The sequence below is a fragment of the Phascolarctos cinereus genome, unplaced genomic scaffold (genome assembly GCF_003287225.1).
Source record: "Phascolarctos cinereus isolate Bilbo 61053 unplaced genomic scaffold, phaCin_HiC Scaffold_3;HRSCAF=262, whole genome shotgun sequence".
NCBI lineage: Eukaryota > Metazoa > Chordata > Mammalia > Diprotodontia > Phascolarctidae > Phascolarctos > Phascolarctos cinereus.
In genome coordinates this window covers 225,864,431-225,889,398 of record NW_027555736.1, presented here as the reverse complement: position 1 = coordinate 225,889,398, position 24,968 = coordinate 225,864,431, and the positions used below count along the sequence as shown (strand labels likewise).

At 38.6% G+C, this 24,968-nt stretch overlaps 1 protein-coding gene across 1 annotated transcript in view; it reads left to right on the top strand.

The window, feature by feature from the left end:
* IFT43 (intraflagellar transport 43) overlaps window positions 1-24,968 on the top strand; it is a 121,762-nt gene that overhangs the window by 76,299 nt on the left and 20,495 nt on the right. Inside the window, exons 4-5 of the mRNA XM_020986234.2 lie at window positions 11,798-11,830; window positions 12,703-12,749. Of these exons, the coding sequence (XP_020841893.1) occupies window positions 11,798-11,830; window positions 12,703-12,749 (80 nt within the window). The remainder of the gene's footprint in view (window positions 1-11,797; window positions 11,831-12,702; window positions 12,750-24,968) is intronic.

The following is a 24,968-nucleotide window of genomic DNA, read 5'->3' as shown; positions in this document are numbered from 1 at the left end:
AATTCTTGCTGAAGCTTAGACAAGAAAGAAATCCAACAAAGTCCCAGGAGCTAAACATAAGTGAATGGAAGTAATCCTAGGAATCACGGGGAAAATGTGAAGGGCATCAGTTTTCAGGGGATACTTAATTGAGGGACTATTCACTAGCTAAAAAAAAAAAGCAAGTCCCATAAGGGATAGCAGCATGGCGCAATGGGAGGAAGAATCTAAGGATTTGGAGTATCTAAGTTTGAATCTTACCTCTGTGGCTTATTCCTGACTTTGTGTGACCTTAGGCAAGTAACTTAAAATCTCTGTGCCTCAGTTTCCTCATCTGTAAAGTGATATGGTTGGACTAGAAGATCTCTAAAGACCTTTACCACTCTAAATCTATGGTATTGTGAAGTTTCTGACTTTTTATCAAAGCTCGTACCCAGGTTTTAGGTATGGGTCCACAAAGCAAATGAAATTGATTGGCCTAAGATCTGATATTGAAAGAACAACCTAGATTTGTTGTCGTATTTCTTTTCACACACACAAGTTGGAATAACAAATTTTTCTTCTTTTTAGTTTTTGTTTTTTTCTGTGAAAACTTATTTCCCAGGCCAAATCTTCTATTCTGTATTTTCCCATGCCCTTTCACACTGACTTGACATAAATCACTTTTCCTTTGTGTTCCTTCATCATTGTTCTAGAAGTAATACTTATTTCTAAGTGCTCATCTCCTTGAGATCTTAAAGAACCTAAGTCGATATTGAACATTTTGAAATTTCAAGATTAAAAACCTATCTGTAAGGAATGGATATTTGGATGATTTCTTCTCTAGGAGTGTAACAAGCCTGTTCGAGTGACTTTGGCACCAATTTAGTTAGTAACAACTCTTTCATATAATTCCATTTACTAAGTGATCAGACACTAATCAGTCACTGCCAGGTACAAAGCTTCCTGCTGTAACTTGATTTATATGGGATACTTCCTTCAGTTTTACCTCTTGTTCCATCTGCAACAAGTTGTCTTAATAACTCCTGTTGGTTATTTCTAACTAGAAGACAAAATACATTCCCAAACCCTTCATGTCTCTTTATAGAGCAAAGGTCATAGAAAATTTGGGATAGGCTCAAATAAGTCCATGCACCTCCCCAAATCAGAATCTTGTTGCCTGGTGCTTTGGCATCAATCAATCAATCAGTCAATCAAACCTTTATTATATTTTAAGTATGCCTCTGTCCTGCAGCGAGAAGGTGAATCTAGGGTCCTGTGTGCACTGTGGATATTAAGAGACTTCAAGGACATTTCCCCCCATTTATCCCAGTTATGTCCCCTGCTAAAATAGGTTAACGGTGTCTAATTAACCACTGAACATTGTCATGCTGCATAAAGATAGCATCCTCGCTGTTCTCTGAGCCGTGGTACTTTATCTCCATTTAGATCTCTGCGGTATTCCATTAAATGAGAGAGAAACAGTTTAACATAGATGATGTCTACATTAGGACTGTCTTTCACCCTTCAGCACATAACCTGTAAAAGCTATAGATGAGGTCCTATGGCCACTTTCCAGGGGAATCCTGATTTTCTTTTCTTTTTTTCTTTCTTTTTGTTTTGTTTTGTTTACCCCAAGGAGATTGCGGTATTCCTCCTGGCGTGGTGAAGACCAACTTGCTAGTGTAGTGGGACATAGTTACTCTTTCCCTGGGCTTGAGAGCCAATATATGCCCCCAGAAATGAAAAGGAAGATGGGAAGGAATAATAAACCTACATCGTGCAGTTTCTAGGAGTCAGCAAGTATTTGCCAAGTATGTCTTAGAACATGATAGGGCTCTTCTTTGTTTCCCACCACGTGCTAAAATGGCAGAGTAAGAATAAAAAAGAAAAAACCGCATCCAATTGCCCTGTGTTAATTACACAGTGTGGGATCTGGCAAGGGGAAGAAATTTGACCTCAGCTGAGCAGATTCTGGCCCACTGGATGCCAATGAAGCCTCTAACTGCCCCCCTCCCTCTAAATTAAAAAAAGAGAGAGAATTAGAATTGAGTGGTAGAAATTAGGAAAGAGGAAGCCATTTGGCTAGATATAAGGTGTTTGAGGATTCTTTTTTTTTTAACCACAGGTTAAGCTGTTAAGTTGTAAATAAATATGCTGAAAGTGATTCAAAAGAGCTAAAAGAGGTTTAGTGATAAAAAAAATAATCCCAGGCTATACTACCTATCAGTGAAAGAATATCATTGTCATGTAAAATATTGTTTGCAAAAACATTAAGTATTCATCTATGCTGCTCTCTAGCTAAATAGCATTCCTTGCCATTCCCAGTACATTCCTGTTTTTTACCTTTGTTCGTGCCTGGAATGCCCTCTCCTCTAATCTTCACCAGTTGACACCCTCGCCATCCATCCTCCTCCACCTCCTCCACAAAGCCTTCCCTGGTCCACCCTTGCTGAAAGTGCCTTCCCCCCCCCCCATCTCATCTCCTAACCTTTGATGCTTCTCATATGTACTTGTATTTTAACTTGTGCTATATTTACGATGCCCCCAAAGTATAAACTTCTCGAGAGTAGGGATTGAATATTGTGAATTAAAAAACATTTTTAAGTGCCTACTGTGTGCCAAATATTAAGTGCTAGGAATAAAAATAAGACAGCCCCTGCCCTCAAGGAGCTTATATTCAAATAGGGAAAATCACACGTATAAGATAGTGGGGGTCAAAGAGGGACATATTGGTGTTACAGGGATGATGAGTTATGTCATAGGGGGAGTAGATTGACACACTTATCCAGGAACAATGGCAGAGTTGATTTGCTCATGGTTCATGGTTACTGAACTGGAGGGTGGGAGGGATTAGAGGAAAATGTATACACCTGCACTGTACGCAGTTAAGTGCTTAGTAGTTTTGTCAACGTGAATTTTTATAACCTGTTATAGCTTTTATTTTTTAATTAGCCTATCTCTTAAGAGAAAGGATACTTTCCCCCTCATTGTGATATTTTGGTGGAAATTGGAAAAGTCAGAATTATTTTCTAGGGAAAAGCAGTGGCCACTTTCTTTCCATTAAGCTTTTCTCAAAATAAAAATTAGAATATGAACAAAATTGTACTTTTTCATTTAATAATTATCATCTCTCTGCTACTTCTTATTTTCCCATCTACCTTATCTGAATGGTCAATCCTCCTTAGGAGAGGACAACATAGTAAAGAAGACAGAATGCTAGATTTGGACTGAGGAAGATCAAAGTTCCTGTCTCACCTATGATACTTATTAGCTGTGGGAGCCTCAGTTTCCTTATCTATAAGAAAGGGGAGAAAACCTATAATGTTTACCTTCTAGGGCTGTTATGAGGCTAAACCGATATAATACAGGTAAAGTGCTTACCAAGCTTTAAGACACCAAGTAAAGGCCAGTTATTATCATTATTATCCTTAATATGATATTGACTTCATAACATTATGCATATTTAGATTAATGGTGCTGTGATGCCCAGAGTATAAGGTTTGTCCTCATTTAGAGAACCATATAGATGTAGGAAATAATCCTATACCATAGCAGATGCAACATTATCTGGAAAGAGAAACACTGATATATGACAGCTACTACACTTACTTGGCTCTTTCTGACCAAGTTGGGAATATAACAAGCTGGAATGGGGAGAAAAAAAAAGACAATGTATTCCCAATCATGTTACTGTGTCTCCAGGGAGCAGAAGGTGGGGGAGAATATTTACTTTCATTGTACAGAGTTAAAACTTCATTCTGTAAAATGGCCAAAGCAATCAGCAAGTGATGGAGTATCTCTTAAAAAGAAATCTGGCATTTAATTAACTTTTCAAAGTGCTGGTTCAGCAATCTCCATGTTTTACATTTTGAATATTGAACAAGCATCCCTAATCTGAACTGAATTACTTCTGGGCTTGCCGGGGTAGAGAACAAGAGAGCTACTGTTTACCAGTCCCTTAAAGCTTCAACACACTCATCTGTTTGTATCATGTCCTATCAAGAAAGGTAGATTCTCCGATTTTTGTGTTTGTAGGTTTTCCAGAGCTCTTTGCTTTTCTTCTCTCTCTTCCATTTCCTAGGCTTTGGTCCCCTTATACTAGAGAGATGGCAGTTTAGGGAGTTGATGTAAAACAAAATGTTCATCTGTCAATTCTGCTGCTACTTTGTGGGACGGTTTTGGTTTGGTAGAGGAGAAGGTTAAAACTGATGCCTAAAATAAAGTTTGGTCAGTTATGTATAGATTTAAATTCTCCTTATCATCCCATGTCCTCTATAAATAATTGTGGAGAGTTGAGAATTGACTGTAGCTCTAGCAAGTCTGAACAGCTGTCTTAAAGGAGTATCTGAAAATCTGTTTATTTATAAAAAAGACATTTGTATAATATTAGTACATATCATATCATTACACAGATGTTTTAATACCTAAGGTGAAACTTGGGAGACCTGGTTTCTAATATTTGATTTATTGCTAAGCAACTTTCATCCTGAAACATATATTTAGCTTTACTGTGCCTCAGTTTTATCCTCTGTAAAATGATTGTTCATTCAGTAAGCATTTTTGGATGCACTAGGCCAAGTTGTGGGAGAGATGTAATAAGAAATAAGACATGGTCCCTGCCTTCAAGGAATTTGTAGTCTAGTAGGTCCCAGAGATAAGATTGCATAGATAAATATAATAAAATTAGAACATGATAAGTGTGTTAGCAAAATATTAAGGTGCTCTGAGATCAAATGAGGGAGAAATCTTTTCCATTTTGGGCATTCCAGAAAGCTTCATGGACAGAGTGGCTTTTGTGCTGGACGTCAAAGGATGTCATTTTCACTCCTTGATCATCAATGAAAAAAGGTGGATTTTTTTTTTCAAAAGGGAGGAATTAGAATCTTTACTCCTGTAAAAGCCTGAGGTGAGCAGAGAATTTGATATGCAAAACAAAACAAAAACAAAAAACCTTAAGAAACATAAAGCTGGGTGTGGTAGTGCACACCTGTAGTCCCTGCTGCTCTGGAGGCTGAGACTGGTGGATTGGGAGTTGTGAGCCACAGTAATACTAATGCTGATCAAGTGACCATGCTAACTCCAGCACCAGTATGGTGCCGAGCACCCTAGGAGCAGAGGGTCACCAGGCTGTCTAAGGAGGAGCAGACTGGCCCAGATCAGAAAAACAGACTTCAGACCTGAGTGAGATAGGATTGGGGTGGAAGAGGAGGAGGAGGAGGAGGAGGAGAAAGAGAGAGAAGAGAGAGAGAGAGAGAGAGAGAGAGAGAGAGAGAGAGAGAGAGAGAAGAGAGAGAAGAAGAGAGAGAGAGAGAGAGACAGAGAGAGAGAGAGAGAGAGAGACAGAGAGAGAGGTAAAGGAAAGGAGGGAGAGGTAGAAAGAGAGAGAAAAGAAAGGAGAGAGAAAAAGAAAAGGACAGAGAGATAGGAGGGGAGAGAGAAGGAGGGGGAGAGAGGGACACGTAATTAAAAAACTAGAAGAAAATCAGTAAATAAGTTGCGTCAAGATAAGAACAAAAGGAGAAATTTTTAAAATCAAAGGAGAAATTGAAACAAAATGATTATTGCACTGATTTTTTTAAATGATTAATTAAGGCAGTGATGGAAACTAACAAAATTGATGAGCCATTGAATAATTTAATGAAAAAAAGAGGAAAACCAAATTGACAAGAAAAAAATAATGTGATGAATTCACAACTATCAGAGAATAAAAATCATCAGAATTAAACTATGTGCCAATAAAGCTGAAAATTAAAAGAATGTAGATAAATATCATAAAAATGTAAAATTCCTAAATTAGCAAAGCAACTCAGTTTCAGAAAGAGAAATCAAACAAGCAATAATTGAACTATCAAAGAAAAACAATTCTGGTCTAGATGTATCTACAAGTGAATTCTTAGAGCCATAGATTATTAGATTTAAGACTGAAAGGAACCTTAGAGGTCACTTAGTAAGCCCCTCTAATTTTACAGGTGAGGAAACTAAAACCCAGAGTGATTAAGTGATTTGCTTAAGATCACACAGGCTGTAAATAGGAGAACTTATATTGAACTCAGGTCCTCTTAGTCCAAATCCAGGTTAAAGAGTATTTAATGCCCAGGTTACATAAATTATTCTCAATAACACAGCAAGAAGACATTCTGCCAAACTCCTTTTTGAGATAAATATTGACTTGGTAACCAAACCAAGACGGATAAAGCAGATCAAAAAGCAGATAAAGACAAATATGACTAATGAATACTATTTTAAACAAAATTTAGCAAAGATCAATTAATTAACCAATAAATGTTTAGCAAGCACCTACTCATTTATTAAGCACCAGGCACTGTGCAAAGTGCTGGGGATATAGAACCAAAAGCGAAACAGTTCCTGTCCTGGAGAAATGTCAAGTCTAGCTCTGTGCAGCCACATGTGCATATCCATGAAATATACAAAATAACTAGAAGAAATTTGGGGAGGAAGGTGTTAGCAGATGGATAGAGTATACCTTGCCATCTCTTTCCCAGATTGCCTGCTCTCTAGCCATCATCCTCATCTACTTCCCATGAGAGTCTTGGGCTTCATCCCTGGGTTCCTCTGCTCTTCACCATGCTGTGTAATCTCCTCCCCCCTTCCCATCCCACTCCCTCATTTTGAGCAACGCTTTCTGTATTGTTTTGCTCTATTAGAATGTAAGCTTCTTCAGGGAAGGGATTTCTTGTTTGCTTGTAATTCTGTCCCCACTGCTTAGCGCAATGCCTGACATATAGTAAGCACTTAATAATTGCTTTATCTATTCAGAAGGACTTCATGTAGTTGGTATATGAACTATACCTTGAAGGAAACCAGCTATTTTTCTCAGCAAAGTTGAAGAGATTGTATTTCAAGCATGGGGTCAGCCATGTAAAGACACAAAGATGGAAGATGGAAATACAGAACAGCAAGAACTAGACTTTGGTGCATATGAAGGGAAGAAATATGAAATAAGACTGGAAAGATAGGTCAAGGCCAAGTTGTAAAGTACTTTGAATGTCAAAAAAAGGAGTCCATATTTGATCCTAGGCATAATAGGGAGCCAGTGGAATATATTGAGTAGAACAGTGACATGGTTAGACCTACACTTTAGGAAAAATCACTTTTTGTAACTGGATGATGGACAGATTGGAGTGGAGAGAGACTTAGCTAAGAAATTGATGAGAAGGCTATTGCAAAAGTCCAATGGGAGATTGATGAGGGCCTGACCTAGAGTGGTGGCTGTTTGATCAGAGGGAAGGAGATGTATGTTGGAGATGTTGTGTAGGTAGAATCAGTTAGATTTGAGAACTGATCAGATATGTAGGGTGAGGGAGAGTGAAGAGGCAAAGGTCCATCTGAGGTTCTGAACCTGGGTGGCTGGAAGAATGGTGGTAGCTTTAACAGAAATGGCAACTGTAGTGATCTTTAAAAAAAAATTACAGCTAGGTCCCAATTAATTTGACAAATAATTACCCTGAATTGGTCACACATATTCAAATCCACATCATTTGAAGTTATAATTATTTAGAATGTAGCAACTAGTTCTAACCCAATGGAAAATGCAGTGTGAATTTGAAAAATACCGCAACTTCAAAGGATTCATTGTTTGCACTAATTGGGACCTCATTGTATTCATTATGATCCAGTTAGATATATGTGGCAAGGATGCTGTCATAATTCAATATTAATAAAATTATTAGCACAACTAATCATATAAACAGTTAAAACAAAAGGTATATGATATCAATACAGAAAAGGCCTTTTTTGGTTAAAAAACCCCTGGATATATGAAAGGACTTTTCCCTAATATGATCAGCATTTATCTCAGATCTAGAGCTAGCATTATTTGTGATAAGAGAAACAGAACTTTCTCTGTACATTCAAGGATGAAGCAATGATGCTTCATTTCTCCACTCTTACTTGACATATTATTGTAATTGCTAGCTATGGCCATATGACAAGAGAAAGAAATTAAGAGACAAAACATTGACAAAGAGGAGACAAAATTATCCATGTTTACAAGATGATATGATAGTTTCTCCAACAAAATAAACTACTCAAGACAATTGTTTCATCCAAGTAGCAATATATAAAATATCCAGAAAATAATCGGCATTTTTATATGACTAATAGAAGAGATATAAAAATTCCATTTAAAATAACTACAAAGTGCATAAACTGTGGAAGTTAACCTACCAAACTATAAAACAGTCTTTATAGAAATTAGGAAAGAGATGTTAGAGATAATTGGAGAGATTGTTCAATATTCATGTCTAAACCATACCGATATAATAAAAATGATGTTACTATATAAAATTAACCCACCTATTTAGTACTATGTCAATCGTACCATCAAGGGAGAAACTTTAAAAGAATAGAGAAAATATAAAAATTCATATGAAGAAATATAAAGTCATGAATTTTAAGGGAAAAAAGGAACAAAACAAGGAAATGGAGATGATCTAATTATCAGATTATTGGAGATCAAATTATATTATAAAGCAATAATTATCAGAACTATTTGGTACTGATTTAAAAATAGATAACAATGTCTGCGTATAGCATCCCAGTGACCCAGTATTTGCTAAACTTGAGAATACAAATTACTGGGGAACCCTTCATACGAATTGCCAGAAAAACTGGAGAGCAACTTGGCAGAAAATAGGTATACACCAATATTTTACACATTTGCTTTTGTCCATACCTCTGATTTCAGTGGTTGTATAGGGAATTCCCAGTGAGAAAGTTCCTTTTACTATTACCAATTGGCACAAGTTCTGCAGTTTGTAGTTTTGGATAATTGCCTAGGAGACTGAGAGATTAAGTCAATTGTCCAGAGTTATATAATGCATATGTGCCTGAGGACTTGAACCCTGGTTTACCAGACTCTGAGTCCAGCTCTCTATACATTACACCACACTGCCTCTTGTTTTATGTCATATACATATGTTGTATTCATATTCTGAATGGATACTCAATTGGAATATAAGTCAAATTTTTTTAAAAATTAGAAAAAAAAGGAAAGTAGGATCTTTGACAAATTGGTTAAGGGGAAACTTTTTAAATAAAATAAAGGATAGTGGAGATTATTGAAGACAAAATAAATAATTTGGATTACATAAAATTAAAAGCCATTTGAACAAAACCAATGCAACTAGACTAGAATGGTTTGAAGAAAAGGTATGGATTGGGGGAAAATAAAAATTTGCATTCACTATCATAAAAATCTAACATGCAAAATCTATAGGTAATTGACATAAATCTGTAAAGCTAAAAGACTACACAGTAGATAAGTTATCAAAAGATATAAACAGCTTCTGAAAGAAGAAATACAAACTTTTGTTGAGAGACAAGATGGAAGATTAGACATTTTCTCTGATCCCTATGACTTCTCAGATCTTTCTAAAACAAATTATATGTCAAAGATAAAGCAACTTGGGCCATCTCCCATGGTCTAGGATACTAGGAACCCAAAAGTGGGTTTAAAAAATGAACTGACATAGTATCTGTTCCCTAAGAGCCCCACCCCACCCCCCCCCCTGCCATACCAGCAGTGAGGCTGCGCTAACTGACCCAACATCCATCCTATGGGCTTGCAACAAAACCAGTCCCACCCCTTAGTAACACTCTTTCTAGTGCTGTGGAGATCTGGGCATCAGGCTGTGGAATTTTGCCAGTGTTCTACACAGCAAGTGAGCAGAGGAACAGAGGGAAAGGGGCAGGACATGGTTCTGGGCTTGAAATAGAGCCCAATTCCACACCCTGACTCTCCCCACCCCTCCTAGAGCCTCAGAGATACAAACTATAGAAGTCAACCCAGTAGCAGTAGTGTAATAATGCTGAACTACTAGTGCTGGGCCAGAGGACTGAGAACTGAGGAATGAGATGGAACACTAGAACAGGACATGTGTGTGTGTGTGTGTGTGTGTGTGTGTGTGTGTGTGTGTAGGCGGAGCTGTCTAGTACTCTACTTAGCCTGAGAGAAAGAGTCCAACATCTGACTGGGACCAGTTCTGTTCCCCCAGAAGTCATTTGGTACAGAGACCCAGGCTGGAGAACCATGATGGGATGTGGCTGAGTTGCTTTAAGATCCAGCCTCCAGGGAAACCATTACCAGAAGGGAGGGAGTTAGAAAGTGAGCAATAGGGGAAAATAAGGGGGAGAGGGTGGGGAGATTTAAATTCCCAAAGATCTAAGGAAGAGGAAAACTCAGAGAAAGACCTGTAACATAAGCAAATAAGTCAACATGGAAAACATCAACAGCAGAAGGAAATATGGCCTCTAGTTCAGGCAATAAAAATGAATAAATATTGCAAAAAAAAAGGAAAACAGTCCAACACTTGATGACTCTGAAGAATTTGAGAAGAACAGTGAACTACAATACATTGGTCCTGAGTGGTATAAAAGAGAATTGCAAATTTGGAGAGCAGAACTTGTGGCTTAAAAGCAAAATGATGGGCAGAATAGAAAAACTGGAATCTATGATGCCAAGTCTCACTAAAGAAACAAAAGAAAGCATAGTCAATCGGGAATGAAAATACACAGGAGAGAAGGTAAATCTAGAAGAGAAGGAAAAAAATGCTAACATTAAAAGAAAATATGCTTATTTTTTTGGTGAGTCAATCAGAATTAAATGACTTATCCAGGGCCACAGCTAGTACAAAAATATGCTTTCTATCTGAGCAAAACATACTAATCTCAAAGACAGGATATGCATTAATTATGGCAGCCAAAAGCTAAAAATCAATTATGTGCTTATTAGCTGTGGGTATGGTTAAACAAATTGTGGTATATGAATGCAGTGTAATACACCTGCACTGCAAAGAGAGATGTACATGAAGAATTCAGAGAAATAATGAGAGATTTATGTGAAGTGAAACAGTTCAAAGAAAGTAGAAGCCAAAGAACAATATATACGTTGGTTGCAATTATGAAAATGAAAACAGCACTAAGGACAACTGAATTTACAAAAATGCAATAATACAGTTCTAGGTCACTGAGTCTAGGAAGCCTTTTCCTGTTAAGAAAGAGTGCATTCTAAGAGGGGAAGCAAGGGGAGAATGGAAATAGATTGCGAAGGTCCTTGAAGGGTTTTGGAGTTTGGACTTTATTTTGTCAGCAATGGGGATTCTTCATTCTGTTAATGACAGTAGGGTATAGATAACACGATCAAAGTTATGCATTAGGAAGATTATCCTGACACTTGGGTTTAAAATAAAATGGAAGGAGCCAAGACTATAGCAGAGAGGCCAGCTATGAGGCTTTTGAAAGAAATCCAAGAAAGAAGTGATCAAACCTTGAACTAGAGATGGAGGCCCCAGTGGGATGGGATACTGACAGAACAGACGTACTAGACTTTGTGTAGATTGAAGCAGCAGTTCTCTGCAACCAGTTGAGTGTGGGAGGACAAGATGAAGGGACAAGTCAAAGATGATTCCCAGTGTTGTGGGGTAGATGGGGTCTAGCATATGGTAGGTACTTAAAAGGCACTAGACTATGGTGTATGAATGCAACGTAATACGTTTGTTGATTGGTGGTGGTCTCAGTAATAGAAGTATGGAAATCAGAAGGATGGAAAAGGTGAGTTTATTTACATCCAAGAGGACTTTGTAGATCCCAAATGAAGTCAGATTTAAGTGACCAGTATGTCCCTTGTGCCTGTTTTGACTAGACCTCCCTGACACCTCTTCCCACTACACACACACACACACACACACACACGCACATGCACATGCACACACACACGCATGCACGCGCGCATGCGCGCGCGCACACACACACCCTGTCCCTCATGAGAGAAAAGACCATTGGGTCTTAATAACTCTTTCTTTTCTTATCATTACAGAGCAGGAAGAAAGGTTGCTGAAGAAGTAGAAGAGTAAGTTTTCTACATTTTTACAGAATGTAATGGTGTCTTAGTGCCTTCGTAAACAGTACATCTTCTTAGACTGGATACACCCATATTGAGTGAACTCTAGAGGCTCAAGCATGTAACCTGTAACACTAGGAAACTGTGCATGTCAATTTGGCTGTGATCTGGGGCTGGGAGGACAAATCTTGGTCTTGGGCCATGGCTCATATTGCTCTCTGGGACTAAAAGAGTAGAGCCTGGCATGGGTGGGGTTGTTCCTTAGAAGTGTGAGACCTGGCATTGAGATGAAACCTGTATATTCTGCCTCATTGAAACTGACAGGCATGATGAACCTTTGCTGTATTACAGGAGAGTTTCTATTCTAGTTGAATTTCATAGTTTGTCAACTCAAATCTTCTCCCATGATCTTTATTGAAAGTAAAGCATTGAGTGAGGGCAGCAAGGTGGCGCAGTGGATAGAGCTCCAGCCTTGGAGTCAGGAGGACCTGAGTTTAAATTCAGCCTCAGACACTTGACGCTTACTAGCTGTGTGACCCTGAGCAAGTCACTTAACCCCATTGCCTCACAAAAAAAGTAAAGTGTTCCTATTTAAATGCGGAGAGTAAAAAGCTAGTTGTCTGACTCTGTGACCTTTACCTTGAAGTTAAACTGAAGGCAGAGATGAGTTCATTTTTGTGTGCCTAACACCTAGTGCAATGAGTTACCCATAGTAGGTGCATAACAAAGGTTTGTTGAATTGAATCGAATTGAAGATGAGAGAGGATGAGAAACTCTTGACTTATTTGGCATTGGAAGTAGGGAAGGTAGGACTTTTCATTTTCTGTTTCTGTATTGGAAATTCTTTTCCTGTTTTTTTTTCCCCTTCTGTTGGGGAGCAGCCAGCGCCTCAGACAGCGGAGCATGGAAGGATCTGATGATGGAGGAGGTGAGTCACCCTATGGGCGAATGAGCACTATGGCTGCTCCTTGGGTGACAGCAGAAAGGCAAGAAAGAAACCAAGCCATAGCCAAGGTGCATCTGGAGTGTGAAATGGAGACACCAGGGAAGGAGGAAAAGTTGGCTAACACATAATGTATTGGATCTCTGTACACACACACATATCCATACACATACATACACATACACATATGTGTATGCATAGAGAGAGCTTCTGTCTGTCCATCTACCACCCATCCATCCATTAATCTATTTGTCTATTTATTGAGATTGTATCATACAATAACAAAGAGTATACAGACTCTGCAAAAATCCAGAGGTGGGTCACTTTTGTGTATGCAAGTTTCACTGGGAATCAAGGCACAGAATGAAAGGGAAAATTAACACTTTTAGGGCCTCAATTTAGGTTCAAGGGCCAGGCCCAGCAGGAAAGAAAGTGAGTCCCAGGTGAGATCAGAAAGCCAACAGGTCAGGCATTTGGTGCCAGCCCTGTGACTATGGAAAAACCTAGGAACAAATCCTAATAATTCTTCCTGTGGTTCCCAGCTTTCCACTTGACTTGAGTTAGAGAACTTCTGGCATCCCTTCTGGGCAAGCCTACTTCTGGTTGCCAGATCTTACTATATGACTTCACCCCAAACCCTTTCACTTGCCAAGCCTCTCCACCCTCCTAATAATCCCTTATGACACTGTTAAATAAGGTGCCCTGTAATTTACTTTCCAAAATCTGGTTTCCCTAACATGTATGTGAATTTTCATCTGCCAGCACTGACCTGGCAACTGTGCATCCCTGCTGGGCCCCAGCCAGGCTTCTGATCTGCCTGTCCTCTCTGCTGTAGTCCTATCTGCTATTTCAGTCAGCAAGACAGCAGCGGGAACAACCGAGAGAAATAGCTGAAGGGCTTGACAAGGCAGAGTCCTGAGCCAGGACATTAATGAAGTTGTTAAGAAGCTAGCAGGACAATAGGGATGGAAAACGTAGTGGCTGACAATTCCACCCTGTCTTAAACCCTTGTAGTAACAGCGATCCAGGAGCCCCAAGGCTTTAGCCAGGGTGAGGGAAGTGCTCAAAAGGACAGATCGTTGGCATTGAAAACCTTGCTAATGGCTCTGGGTATTAGGTGAGCTTTCTGATTATCCAACGTTGTAGAAGCTGACATGTAGATTTTAGGGGTTCAAGACTAGGAAGTATTGTAAGTTGAAAAAAACAACAACATTAAATTCAGGGAAAATTGGCTTATGGCCTTTTGGAAGGAGCTTTCTAATGAAACACACCATAGAGGAAGAATTAAATGCATGAAAAACGAGTTTGCTGATCATGCCTTCCTCTCTAGATGTGTAGCCCCTTTCTTCTTACTCCCAGGGATGTTAAGCTTTCCTTTCTCTGACCTTCTCCCCACCACCTTCGAGGACTCCCAGAATCTTGCATCCTCTACAAATCTCTTGGTAAAAGGGAGCACTCTACCAGCTAACTCACATGATCCCTAACCCAAAACCTCTGAATGTGAAAGCTTGTACATACTTGGAATTCAAGAGCTCCTTCCGCCATGAAAGCATCATATCCTAGAATCTTGGACTGTTAGCGCCAAAGGGACCTTCACAATCAAACACTTCGGGTTATACATTAGGAACCGAGGCCCGGAGAGTTGAAGCAACTTGCCCAGAGTTGAGACTCTTTGGCAGTGGCAGAGTTGAGACTAGATTCTCTGATGGAAGGCAGTGATTGTGATGGCATGATACCATCTAACATTTATTTAGCACTTTAAGGTTTGCAGAGCACTTTTCAGATAGCTCATTTCATCCTCACAACAACCCTGGGAGGTAGGTGCTATTATTTTCTCCATTTTATAGATGAGCAAACTGAGCATCTGAGGCTGGATTTGAACTCGGATCTTCCTGACTCCAAGTCCAGTACTTTGTCCACTGTGTCACCTTGCTTCCTTTGGTCAGCTAACTATAATAATTGCAAATAGTTACACAATGCTTTCAGGTTTAAAAAGTGTTTTTTACATATACTTCTTATTTGATCCTTGGAAAAATTATGGGTATTATTATCCCCCTTTTACAGATGAGGAAACTGAGTGAGTCAGAGACTTAATGTGACTAGCCCATGATCACCCATTTAAGGAAGTGTGAGGGCTGGAATTTAAACCCAAACTCTAAAGGCTAGCACTTTTGTGTGTGTGTCTAGTCCAGGCCCTGCTACTAAGTAGCTCTTTAGCCTTGATCCAGCTTCCTCATCTTTTAAATGAAATATGAAGAGATTGATTTGATGATTTTTAGGTTAGATGATTTAGATTAGATTTAGATTAGATGATTTATAGATGATTTTAGATTTTACACCTTTTATGGAACCATGAGACTTGGGCAAACAGCAACTTAGATTTGTATGGAGTTTGTCATGTTAAAGAAGAGAGTTTAGTAGGCATATAAATAAGAAAAAAAAATTCTCAATTTGCAAAAGGAAAAGAAAGAAAAAAGTTTCAGTTGAAACAACCTCGAAGTATACAATTGGGATTGGAGCTAAATTTTACAGCTTTTACCTGTGAGCATAATGCAGATTATAAGAGAACTGTCAGCCCCCAAATCTTATTTAAATTGAAAGCCTTTGAAAATACGCTAAAAACCCCACCTAATCATTCCTGGGCTTAACAATACCATTGCTAATGTAGCATAATTCTGTACTACCCTGGAACTGGGCTGCTTTAGGATAGATAGGGGCCACCTTTCTGATGGCTCACAGTACCATCCGCTGTGTGACTCCTCCCTTTGTAGAACTCAGGTGGATAACCCTGCCTCTTTTCATACTGGGTTACATATTTTGGCAGGATTAAATGTATTGACAACCTTATGAATAATAAAGCCTCATGACCAACCCCACCAAAAATGTTCAATTCCTAAAGGATGGGCCCCATTGCGCTGCTTCTAGCCCGGGGTGATTGGGGGCTTAATTCAGTAAGTGTAGCAATCTGAGTGATCTGAAAGAGTGGAGTTTAAGAGTAATTGCTCAATTTTCTGTCGCTGTCAACAGGGAAAATGGGTAAAAGTGGCCGAACATGACCAAGCAATGAAGCTGGATGATATCTGAGATGCTAGGCTGTCAGTGGAATGAGAAAAATGCTATCTGTAGGAGTCTATCTTCTCCACTCTCCCTGGCTCAGTTTTCCCTTCTCCTGGTCCATCTCTCTCTTGCTGTCTTTAGGCTCTTCTTTCTCCTGCCTTCTCTAACCCCTGACCATTTCCCCATATATGCCCTTTTCCCATAAGGAACCACTTTGGAACCTCGTCAGCTTTCATTTGGAGAAATAAAAAAAAATTAAAAAAGAATATTTAAGTAGAAGTAAAACAGGAACCCACATGCTTCTTTTCCTCTCTTAAATGATTTTTTCCCCCTGGGATTCTATTATTATTTTGGTATTTATTTTTTAGCTTTTCCTATTTATTGGCGTGATGGGCATTCATACCTGATCTTGAATTGCAGTGTTCCTTCTGGTTTCTCTTCCTTCCTGTAAAGCTTTTGATTTCCTCATTTGTAAACTCAAGGATCTCTTGAAGTTCTAAGTCTGTGATCCTTCTGAAACTACCTTAACATATATGCAAGAGGAAGAGAGAGGAAAAGGGGGGGGGAGAGAAAGACTTACTGCTATTGTGGAGATAAATTATAAATCATAGATTAGTGTTGGGTGGCACCTCAGAGGTGTTCTACTCCAACTTCCTTATTTTACAGATAAAGAAACTGGCAGTGGGTTTTCCAAGGTTCTCTGTGCTTTTGAACCAAAGTTCTGGCAGACCTTATCAAGATAGAGCATGGACACAGTGATGAACTATTTGTTCATCATCTGAGAACCAGACTATCTAATTTCAAAGAGGCTAAATGCCAGTTTGGTGGTTGAGTGATGAATTTTTATTTCCATTGTTACAAAGGGGTTGTGAGCTTCTTCAGCGGAGGGAGAAAAGGATACCCATGAACTTAAGGGTTATTGACATTTTGAGGTTGGGAGAGGAAACATGGTGTGATAGAAAAACCAAAACAAAACAGAACAAAACCCAAACATATAGGCAGGTAATCACTCTGCCATGTACCTGGAGATCTCCCAGTGAAACCTGGATAACCACTTGTGCAGGATGTTGTAGAGGGGATTCTTGTTCGAGTGAAGGATGGACTAGAATTCTAGATGACATCGGGAGTTCCTTCCAACTCTGTGATTCTGTGATTCTGTTGTACCATTCTGTATCATATGGAACTGTTGAAAACCAGCTTCTCCTCCTGAAACACTCTCTTCTCCCTTGGCTTCCTTGAAATGATTGTCATTTGGTTCTCTGTTCACCTGCTAATCTGATCATTCCTTCTTGACCTCATTGTTTGTTCATTGTTTTTCTTCTGTCCCCTAAATGTGGATGTTTCTCGGCTTTGTCCTCATGTCTCTTCTCTTTATTTAGCCTCATTTTTGATGGTCTTATCTCCTCATCTGTTCAATTTTCACACCCATGCAGATGACATATATCTATTTCTATCTATCTATGAAGTGTCAGAACTGGAATTAAAACTCAAACTAGTATATATACATACACACACACATATGGATGTATGTGTATATATATGTATATAGGCATTTCTTTTTCTAGTTCATTTTTACAAATGAGAAATTGAGGCAAAAAGAGTTAAGTGACTTGCCCAGGGTCACAAAGCTAGTAAGTGTCGAGGCCAGATTTGAACTCAGGAAGATGAGTCTTCCTGACTCCAGGCCCAGAATTCTATCTACTGCATCACCTAGCTACCAAGCATGCACACACACACTCGCATATACATGTATACATATACACACATATGTATGTATGTGTATTTATAGATGTGTATGTACATATGTGTGTAGGTATACGTATTTCTCTCTCTCTCTTTCTCTCTCTCTCCAACTGTCCATCCATCCATCCATCTGTCAGTTTATCTATCTTCAGTCCCAGTTGGCTATTTCTATTGGAATTTCCTGCTGACATCTCAAACTCAACATGTCTAAAACCAAACTTACCAGTTTCCCCCTAAAACAAAAACTCATCTCAACTTCTCTGTTTCTCTTGATGGCATCATTACCCAGGATCAAAACATCAGAGTCATCTTTGACCCTTCTGTCTCCCTCTCTGTACCCCTCCCCTGCCTCAAATTAGTTGCTAAGTCATGTTGATTCTACCTTTTCAACACCCCTTGAATCTTTCCCCTTTTCTCTACTCATATTGCCACCATTATCATCTAGGCCTTAATCACCACTCACCTGCATTATTGCTGGAGCCTTCTAACCATCTTTCTCTTTCCAGTTTCTCATCCTTCTCTTCAGTTGCTAGTCTTCCCAGTAGATAGTGGTTCATGTATGTTATTCTCCTGTTTATGAATCTTCCAGTGATTGCCTGTTGCTTCTAGGGTAAAAGACAAAACTTAGTCTCTCATTACAGTTTTCCATGGTCTGGCTCCAGCCTCTATCTTTCCAGCTTTATTTCATGTTACTCCACTTTGGTCACTGAGCCATCATGGAAAGGAAGCTGGCCTTTCTACTGGGTTCAAGTCCTACCTGCTGATCCTAGACAAGTCACTTCAATCTTTTGGTGCTCTTTAGATAATTCTCTAAGACTGTAACTGACAGAGAATGTGCTGACCTGTATTGGTAGAGAGAATTTCCTTATCTGAGAGTGCTCAATCTTAATGAAATCACAGTCTAATCTATATCTCTATCCCATGAATTCTTCTTTCTAGCCAAACTGGATTGTTTTACCTGGCGTTTGGTTGTGTTTGCCTGTATTGTATCCCCACCTGCCTGCTAGTTCAACCTATACCTGAGTAAGACTCCCTTCTGTCACATCACTTGATAAATGATTTTCCGCTGTTTGCTTAGAGACTTCTAATGATGGGGTTCCCATTTCTTCCAGAGGCAGCCCATCTCTGCCTTTATATAAGTCATTGACAAAAATGTTTAAAGAGCCCAGATGCCTGGGACGTTGCATCCATGACATGGAACCATCATAACTACTCTTTTGACTCTGGCCATTCAGTCAGTTCCACATCCAAATAACTGGGCCATCAGCTAGCCTACCATTTGCCATCTTTTTTTTTTTCCCCCAAGAATAGCATGAGGGATTTTTGTCAAATGCTTGGTTAAAATCTAGGTTTAAACCGTGGCTATGGTATTTCCCTGATCTGCTTACTATTGGAATATAATAGTTCAATCAAAAAACAAAATGAGATTAGCTTAGCCTGACCTGTTTCTGGTGAAGGCATGCTGACTCTTTGAGATCATTACTTGCTTTCCTTGATGTTTACTAAATTTTTCTTTAACTTTTTGAGAATTTTGCCAGGTATTGGAAAGAGTTTTAGCTTTGGAGTCAGAGGACCTGAGTTCAAATCCCACCTCCTTCATTTACTGTTTGTACAATCTTGGGCAAGTCACCTATCCTCTCTGGGCCTCATTTTCCTTACCTATAAAATGAAGGGAGTTAGATTAGACTTTAGATCCCTTCCAGCCCTAAGTCTGTGAAACTATTTGTGATGGATTATAGTTTGCAGACTCCATTCTCTTCCATTTTCTCAAAATTGGGACAGCATTTGAACTTGTCCAGTCTGAAGGCACTTTTTCCATTTGCTACAGCCTTTCATAGAGCGTTGAAGATGGTCCAGCAGTCACATCTACTGTTCTTATAAAGGTTTGAGATGTACTTTGTGTGGGCCTGGTAACATGAGGCTACCCAAGGCAGCTAGCTGTTTTCTTACTAACTCACATCTTGTATTTTATCTACCCAGTCGCCACTTTTGTTCTTTCCTTTACAACCCAAAGATCCTTTTCCTTGGCAGAGAGAACAGAAACAAGATCGGAGTTGAGCCTCTACCTTCTTTCTGCCATCCTTTATTGTCATCCCATCTACGCAAAGAACTTTACCATTTACGGTGCCCTTTCCTCATAGTAAGACTATGTGGTAGTTAATAATAGTTTCATTTTTACCGATATTCCAAAGGAGGAAACCCAGGGTCGTAGAGATTAAGTTCATACGTGTAAGATAATAATGTAATAATTATAATAAGTATCAGAGCCTTGGCTGGAACCTAAGTTTTCTGACTACTAGTGCTGTTCCCTTCCCATGACCCCGTGCTGCCTCTCCACCAAGTTCATTTTAAGAAATAAAAATAGTTTTTAGAGTAATTTTTTGGAGGAAAGTAGAAGAGCTGGAAAATCTGTTGTACTTCGGGATGATATGCCGCGTCAAGCAGAAAAAGTTAAGCAGTGAGCACCACAAGTAACATCTTTATTGAGGTTAATTTGTTACAACTTGCTGTTAGTGAATCCAGGCTAGTTCCACATAATCATTGCTTTCCTTTTGGAACGCTGACAAACTAGCCATTTTTAGTGATTCATTCAAGAATTTTACTTGGGATCAACTTCATCCTTACTGGTTTATGGAATCTACCTCCTTTTTTTTGAAAATCAAGACATTTGCTCGTCTCCAGACAACAGGTTAGCAATCACATGTCTAAGTTCTTGGGGTGTAATTCATCTCAGCCAGGAGACTTGGGTGCCTTTATTGTCTTTAGGTGGTGTCTTACTATTCCCTTATCAGTTTTTTGTTCTGTAGCAGAGGTGGGGCACCTGGGGCCTTGAGGTCTTCAAGTGTGGCCCTTTGACTGAATCCACTTCACAGAACAAATCTTATTATTAAGGGGATTTGTTCGAGATTGAACTAGAATCTAGTTCACTGAATTGAAAATTAACAAAATGATAATAATAACAATATGTTGGGTTGGTTTTTTTTGGCAAGGCAATTGGGGTTAAGTGACTTGGCCAGGGTCACACAGCTAGTAAATATCAAGTATCTGGTCTGAGACTGGATTTGAACTCGGGTCCTCCTGACTTCAGGGCCAGTGCTCTATCCACTACACGGCCTAGCTGCCCCTAATAACAATATGTTTTAAAGTTTGCAAAGCACTTTATAAATATCATCCCATTTGGTCGTCACAAAAACCCTGGAAAGTAGGTACTATTATCATCCCCATTTTACAGATGAAGAAACTAAAACAGGCAGAAGTTAGGTGACTTGCCCAGGGTCACATAGCTAGTAAGTATTTATGGCTGAATTTGAATTCGAGTCTTCCTGATTCTAAATCATGCACTCTATCCATTGTACCACCTAGCTGCCTAGGGGATTAAGCTGTATATTTGTATATTAAGCTATGCATTTGTCCTTGTCCCCCTGTTTTTAGAAAGAAGCAATTTTGGTTCTTTTCAGCAATGATTTTCACTTTGTTTTTAGAACCTTTCCCTTCTGAGAATATTCAGATTATATGTATTTTAATCTATTTGTTTAATTATTTTGAAGCCATTGACTCTGCTTTCCAGAGCTCTGAAGCCTTGTCTACAGACAGGCTTGGTGGTGAAGGAAGGTCCAGAGCAGGGGGCGGCCCATTTGGCCCCCAGCGCAGAAGGAATAGCTGAAGATGAGAAGGAAGCTCCAGTGACGTGGACCAGAATCTTCAGTCAATTAAACTCCTCTTTTCTACGTGTCTTTTCTTTTCCATCAAATCTATAGAAATTACCTGTGGATAATGTATTCTTGTGCCTGTGGCAACTGGGGCACAGCATGAGAATTCTATTCAAAGGAGAGACATTTCTTAGCAGGTCACAGGCTTTCAGTTTCAGGAGAACTGGAAAGAGCCTCACTGGGGCTGTGTGAATTGAAATGTGGATGCTGATGGGTTTGCATGGATTATCATGACCCAAAGGATCATTCAGGGTGCTAGGAACATGTGAAATTAAGGTGGCAGTTCCCCCAATAGCATATTTCCACTGAAACGTAAGGGAGGAAATTCATTGGCATCAGAAAGACAGGAGAAAGAGATGCTGGAGGGATCCCATGAAATAAGAGTTGGAGCCAACAGGGTCAGGTCAGGCGGATGCCATTGTGAGGCTATCGATGGAATTGGTGGAGGGTATCATGGCATTGTAGTAGCTCTAAAGAAAATAACAAGTGATGAAAACAGTACAGTGATCACAGAAGCTCAGAGTTGGAAGAGAGGCCAGAAGTCATAAAGTCCAATTAGGAGCAGAGCAGGAATGCCTTCTCAACATCCCCAACAAGTGGCTGTCCCCACTGGGATCCAAGACCTCTAGTCTCACACACACACACACACACACACACATATAAAGATTTTCCTTTTTACTCTTATGAACTTGGCAAGCATCAACAAACATGAATGGTTCCTCCTACAAAGAAGAGCAAAAGAAGAGTACATAAGAAGTTAATGAATCTGACCAATGTACAGGTTGATTTTTTTTGTCTACTTAAAATTTAGCATAGTAGTTATGATATTGTTCTGTGCATCTATACTTCTTAACTTCCATCTGCTCTGTTTGGTATATTTTTAAATAATTCACTTTGGGATTCTTTCCTTTCTTTTCTTCCCCCCCCCCCTTTTTGGTTTCACTATCTACATCTCCAACTTTATTCCTCACCAAAAACAAATCAAAGACTTCTCCTTGTAACAAGTATAGTAATGCAACATAAATCCACGCATTGTCTGTATCTGAAGATGTATATCTTATTCTGAACCTCTAATCTGTATACCTCTCTGCCAGAAATTGGGAAGCCTGATTCATAATTGGTCTTCTGGAGTTGTGATTGTTCATTGTGTTGATCAGAGTTCTTCAGTTTTTCACCATTGTTTTCCCTTACTTTCCTTGTAGTCATTATATACATTATTCTGCTTTTGCTTACTTCATTTTGTATCAGTTCATACAAATCTTCCAGATTTCTCTGAATCCATCCTTTTATTATTTCATATGGCACAATAATATTCACATACCATAATTTGTTCAGCTATCCCAGTATATAGATACTCACTTTGTTTCCATTTCTTTGCTGCTGAAAAAGTGGTGTTATAAATAAATGTGTATCTATTGGTCTTTTCACTCTTTGATCTCCTTGGGGGGTATGTAGGGGTATAATGGTCAATATTTAACAACTTCATGACACTTAAGTTTAATCTGCATTATTAACATTTTCTCCATCGTTTTCTTAAGTCTAGACAGATAACAAAACAATAAATTAGGCCTCGATTTGTAGTATTTGCCAATTTCCAAGGTATAAATGCTTACACTAAAAATTTAACAACTAACTCTCTCAAGTTGGTATGAGCTGGCTCCAGCATGCCTCTGAGCAGCCCTAAGAGCAGTATCTCTTAAGTCAAGGGTGATGCACAAGCAGACAAATGAGACAGCTTTGGAACTAATGCGCTGAAAAAGCAAGCTGTGTATAATGACACACAGTTTCAGTGCAATCTCTTTTTCTGTTCTTGTGTTTATCAGGTTCAGAATGGGAGGCATCATGGCGTAATAGAAGGAGTACTGGCTCTGGAGATTGTTCCTCTCTTACTACCTCCATGAACTTGGGAAAAGCAATTAACCTCCCTCAATGAGGGAATTGGATTAAATGACCTTTGAAGTTCTTTCCAGCTTCATAGTACACACAAGTTAGTGACTCGAGGTATAGAGTCAAAGTGCTTTCCAAAGGCAGGGGTTGTTCAGTGATTCACCAATGATGCATTAGTGTGCCTATCCTTCCCAAACTCTTTTCACAATTCTCATTTTCCTTTTTTTTGGTCATCTTTGCTAGTATAATAAGGATAAAATGGAAACTTCAAGTTGCTTTAATTTGAAGCTATTTTATTATTAGTGATTTGGAGTATTTTTTATATGGCTGTTTGATAGCTTCTTTTTTTTTTCCTTTGAAAAACTCCCTGTTCTTATCTTTGGATCATTTATCTGTTATGTTCATTTATGTCAATTCCTTATGTGATGTCAGACCTTTAATATATAAATTTTCTATGAAGGTCTTTTCCCAATTAACTGTTGCCCTTCCAATTCTAACTGTTGGTTTTATTTGTGTAAAATCTTTTCTATTTTGAGTGATTAGAAATAATCCATTTTATTTCCAGTGATCTCACCATTCCTTGTTTGATCAAGAATTCTTCCCCTATCCATAAGTATCCCCAAAGTTTTGACATGTCTCATTGTTGTCATTTTCTTTGATAAAATTATTTATCATTTCTATGATTTATTCTTTGACCCAACAATTCCTTAGGGTTAAATTATTTAGTTTCCATTTAAGATACACTTCATTGATTATAATTTTTCTTGCATTGTGATCAACAACAACATAGTTACTATTTCTGCTTTCTTGCCTTTGTTTATGAGATTTTTATGCCCTAGAATAATGTTCACTTCTTGTAAAGGTGCCATGCAGAGCTGAGAAATATATATCTATATAGCTATATATATACATATATATATACATATATATATACAACACACACACACACACACTATTTATTTATTTATTTATTTATTCATTCGTTCATTCATTTATTCATTCATCTATCTATCTATTATTTATTTATTTATTTATTTCAGTTCCTACTTGGTAATCTCCAGAGATCTATCAACATGTAATTTTTCTAAAATTCCATTAATATCCTGAATGTATTTTCTTTTTTTAAGATTTGTCTGGTTCTGAAAGGGGCACTTTAATGTCCCCAGTTATTATAATTTTGATGTCTGTTTCTCCATGTAACTAGATTAACCTTTCTTTCATGAATTTAGATGCTATGTTCTTGGTTTCATATATATTAGATATTGGTTTAATTCAGTATCTAGGATGCATTTAAGCATAATGTAGTTTCATTGCATATTTTTAATCATGTCTATTTTTACTATGACTTTATCTGAGATCATGCTTGCTACCTCAGTTTGCCTGATGCACAAAACAAATCTGCTCCATCTCATTTTAATGGTATGTCAGTCTTGATTTCAAGTGTGTTTCTTGTAAACAAGATTTTGTTGGATTCTGTATTCTAATCTGCTCTGCTACACTCCTTTGTTTTATGGGTGAGTTCATCCCATTCATGTTCATTGTTATGATAATTAAATTGTGTATTTCTCTCCATAATATTTTCCCTCTTTTCTTCCTAGCTCCTCTCCCCTTTTACAAAGGAGGAGGAGGAGGAGGAGAAAGAGAGGAAATCTGAACACCAGTAATCTATAATTGAAGTGGTTTTTTTCTTTTCCTATTTCCCATCCCTCACATTTTAACCAAGCTCAGACCCTGATCTCTGCTTCTTACATACTCTCTCTCTTTTTAGTCCTCATCTAATGTTTAACCCCTTGAAGGTGACTTTAAC